We start from the raw sequence: 3,230 nt of genomic DNA, 5'->3' as shown, positions 1-3,230 counted from the left end.
CTGCAGGTAACAGTATACTACACTCAGCTGCAGACAGTGTGACGAGTGCTGTACAGAAGGCCAGCCAGGCTCTGAATGAGCGTGGTGAGCGATTAGGCCGGGCTGAGGAGAGGACCGCAGACATGATGAACAGTGCTGAACAGTTTGCTGTCACTGCACACAAGGTGAGTCCATTTGTTACTAAGATGCATTACAATACGTAACCGCAAGGTGGGATTACTATTTTAATGTAGTACGCTGGAATTCTGACTTTGAGATGTTGCAGAATTACCAGCCATTATTGATGAAGATGAAACATTTTCCAAAACCTGAGCATGTCTGCTCTGTGAAGATAATCATTTTTTCCCCTTCATTGACTCCATTTCATAGTTCTCTATAGGGTGTTCCCTCACTCTGCATCAATCCCACATCTCTTGTTCGTCAGGAAAACTAATTGCATGCTGTTTAATGAAGCTATTAGTGCATGATTTATTTTTTTTTATTACTGCAAAACAAGAGCAAAAATTGTATTGCTTTGTAACGAGCACACCTGATTGTGATCATCATATATCTAACAACATCGTAAATCAGACGCCTCGGGTTTGCACCTTGCTGTTCGACGACACCATTCACTGACAGGCATGTGCTTGCTGGCCATAGTGGGATATCATTGACTTTAATAGTAAAGCCATCTACTACCTTTTGAAGTTACCATTTTGAATGATGCATTGCGCCTTGTAAGCCACGGTGAGATAATTGAAAGACATTTGAAGAGTATTGCATGGCCCTCTCACAGCTAAAAGACGTGTTTCCCTGCTGTGAGAAATTACAAAAACTGTAATAACCACAGGGGAAAAGAGAGAAATAGCTTTGGTGGTTTTAGAGCATGACTGCACAACCCCCACGAAGAATTTTTCATTTTTGTTTCTCATTTCACTTGATGCCATGAGCATCAAGTGAAATGTGTTATGAAATATGTTTGAAATATGACATGTTTCAGACTTGTCATTTGTCTTGCACGTTATCAAGATTCATGCCGTTGCCTGCCTGAAATCCTCAGTTGAAAGCGTTTTGGTAACCTTAGAGATGGATAAAAAGTCTTATCTTATTCTGTTTGAGGATGACTTTGAGAATGGATTGGCTGGCTGGATTGTAAAGGATTTGGGTTTTTTCTTCCTATATTTTAACATTAAGCATCTCTACTGCTGCGAGTAGGTCACCTTGACTCTTCGTCCACTTCTGCAATCCCTTGTTGACAGCTACATAGCTGCACTCTTCAGCTTTAATCAGAACCCCTCATTTTTGTGTGCTGCTCTACTGCCCCCACTTGATGGATGTGTAGAATTCTCCTCATTATTTAGCACCAACCTGTAGTCTTTCTGTGTGTGCGTCTTCCACACTTTTCTTGCATTCTCTCACTTTATTTTCTTTCAACCCTACCCAAATGTTTCTACAGCTTGCCATGAAGCACAAGTGTTAGACCACTGCCAAAACCAACTGGGCTAAGGGAGGGTCAGCAATCGCCAGTCGCTGTACAGGAGAAGGATTCCAGATTTTATTCTTTGTAAAAGTTTTAATATGATTAAAATTTGTTAACAATGTTAACATTTTAATGTTTTGGGTTCTTGTACTCCGGTGCATCTCGTTCCTAAAGACGGCTCGTGCAGGGGACCGAAGAGAGGTAAACAAAACTGCTTGAGGCTGTCAACTGAATGTTTCATGCTTCTGTTTGCCAAAAAAAAGTTACAAGCCACAGCTATGACTCTACTTGATAATGACAGTCACTCAAGACACTTCCTCTTTTCGTTCGCTCACACACAAATGAGAGCGTACACGTGTTGCCAAATCATCATCGCCAATTACTCCCACCCAAGGAACAGCTTGGCTCCCATTTATACTGGTTATTTATGAGGGCTGCGGTAATTATGAAGTCTCGATTTATGAGTGAGGGCGCCCTCTGATTGCTCGACTTTGGATTGGCTGCCAGTATATAACATATAAATAAGACACACATGTAAAAAATAGCCTAGATTTGATGCCTAAGTTGTATTTTAATAGATATTGGTGGGAGTGGGAAGTCGAATGAAAGGGATGATCACATTTCTGTTTGACATTTAATGTTTCCTTTTCTGCTCTGATTTTTGGACATTAAACTCGGACCATGATTTCAAAATCTATCAAAACAGTATTAGTTTAAAAAAAAAAAGTTTAAGATATGATTTCATAAACTGCTGATGAGACTGAGTGATGAGTGGTTTGGGTGACAAGATATAAAAATATTGAAATATTTTTCCCTCTTGTTATGGGTCTGTCATTGAAAAACAACCTAAACTACACGGAATAGATTTTGGGAAGTGTACTTGAAGATTTCATTTAAACAAATAAGCTTTTAAAGTATATGAATTACTCTAATACTTTATGTTAACAGGGGTAATTCAGTAAGCCAGCTTCTGCACTGTAAAAAGCAACATGTAATTCTTCTACTACTATTATCTCGGTGTCTGTAGAGCTAATTTGTCCCTGAACATGGGGGTGCTTTGAAACTGATCCTGGCTGTATTTCAACTCTAAACTCTTCAGTAGTCATACCTTGTGCTTATTGTGTAACTTGGGTTGGTCATTATAATATGTATGCTGATAAAGGACGAAATGTCTTAAATAACAGCAGTGGCGTGTGGTAGTTTTGTCTTCTTTTAGTTTTTTCTTTTTCGTTTGTTTCTTTTTTTTGTTCAATCCGCTCACTGTTCGTAACGTTGGCTTCTTTGCTGGCAGGACACCGCCCTCACGCTTGAGATGTATTTGATTCTTTTATATTTTCAGTTTTGTAATTCATGATGTTACAATGCACTGACGAACCTTATCTTGCAGAACTCGGAGTTCACAATGAAATGTTCCGGTTGCCTAACACTTGTGTGCTTTTATTCCTCTAACACTTTTGATGTTACTTGTTTTAATAAAAAATAGATATAAAGACAAATTTATATTATTCTGTGTCCTTTTTATAGCCAACTCGAGCAGTTCAATCAAACAGTGGAATCAAAAGTTGCACGTGATTTTATGGACTGCTGTTTACCGTTTTGGATTTAGCTCACATTGTTGTTTCCGGCTTATAAACAAAACGCTGCTACAAAGTTTAGTGTCTCAGAGGTCTTTATGCCATTTTTGCTGATGTTCAGAGTTCCACCTCATCTTTCATCACACTGATCTCTCAATTCTATAATGCTGTAAGATATAAAATAAAGTCCACTATCA

At 38.8% G+C, this 3,230-nt stretch overlaps 1 protein-coding gene across 1 annotated transcript in view; it reads left to right on the top strand.

The window, feature by feature from the left end:
* Positions 1–2,955, top strand: part of stxbp6 (syntaxin binding protein 6 (amisyn)) — a 67,240-nt gene extending 64,285 nt beyond the window's left edge. Inside the window, exons 5-6 of the mRNA XM_003442941.5 lie at positions 7–164; positions 1,436–2,955. Of these exons, the coding sequence (XP_003442989.1) occupies positions 7–164; positions 1,436–1,459 (182 nt within the window). The 3' untranslated portion in view covers positions 1,460–2,955. The remainder of the gene's footprint in view (positions 1–6; positions 165–1,435) is intronic.
* Positions 2,956–3,230: the final 275 nt, after the last annotated feature.

This window comes from Oreochromis niloticus, linkage group LG19 (genome assembly GCF_001858045.2).
Source record: "Oreochromis niloticus isolate F11D_XX linkage group LG19, O_niloticus_UMD_NMBU, whole genome shotgun sequence".
In the NCBI taxonomy this organism is placed as follows: Eukaryota; Metazoa; Chordata; class Actinopteri; order Cichliformes; family Cichlidae; genus Oreochromis; species Oreochromis niloticus.
Note: the sequence above shows the minus strand (reverse complement) of the source record. Positions and strands in the feature narration are given on the sequence as shown.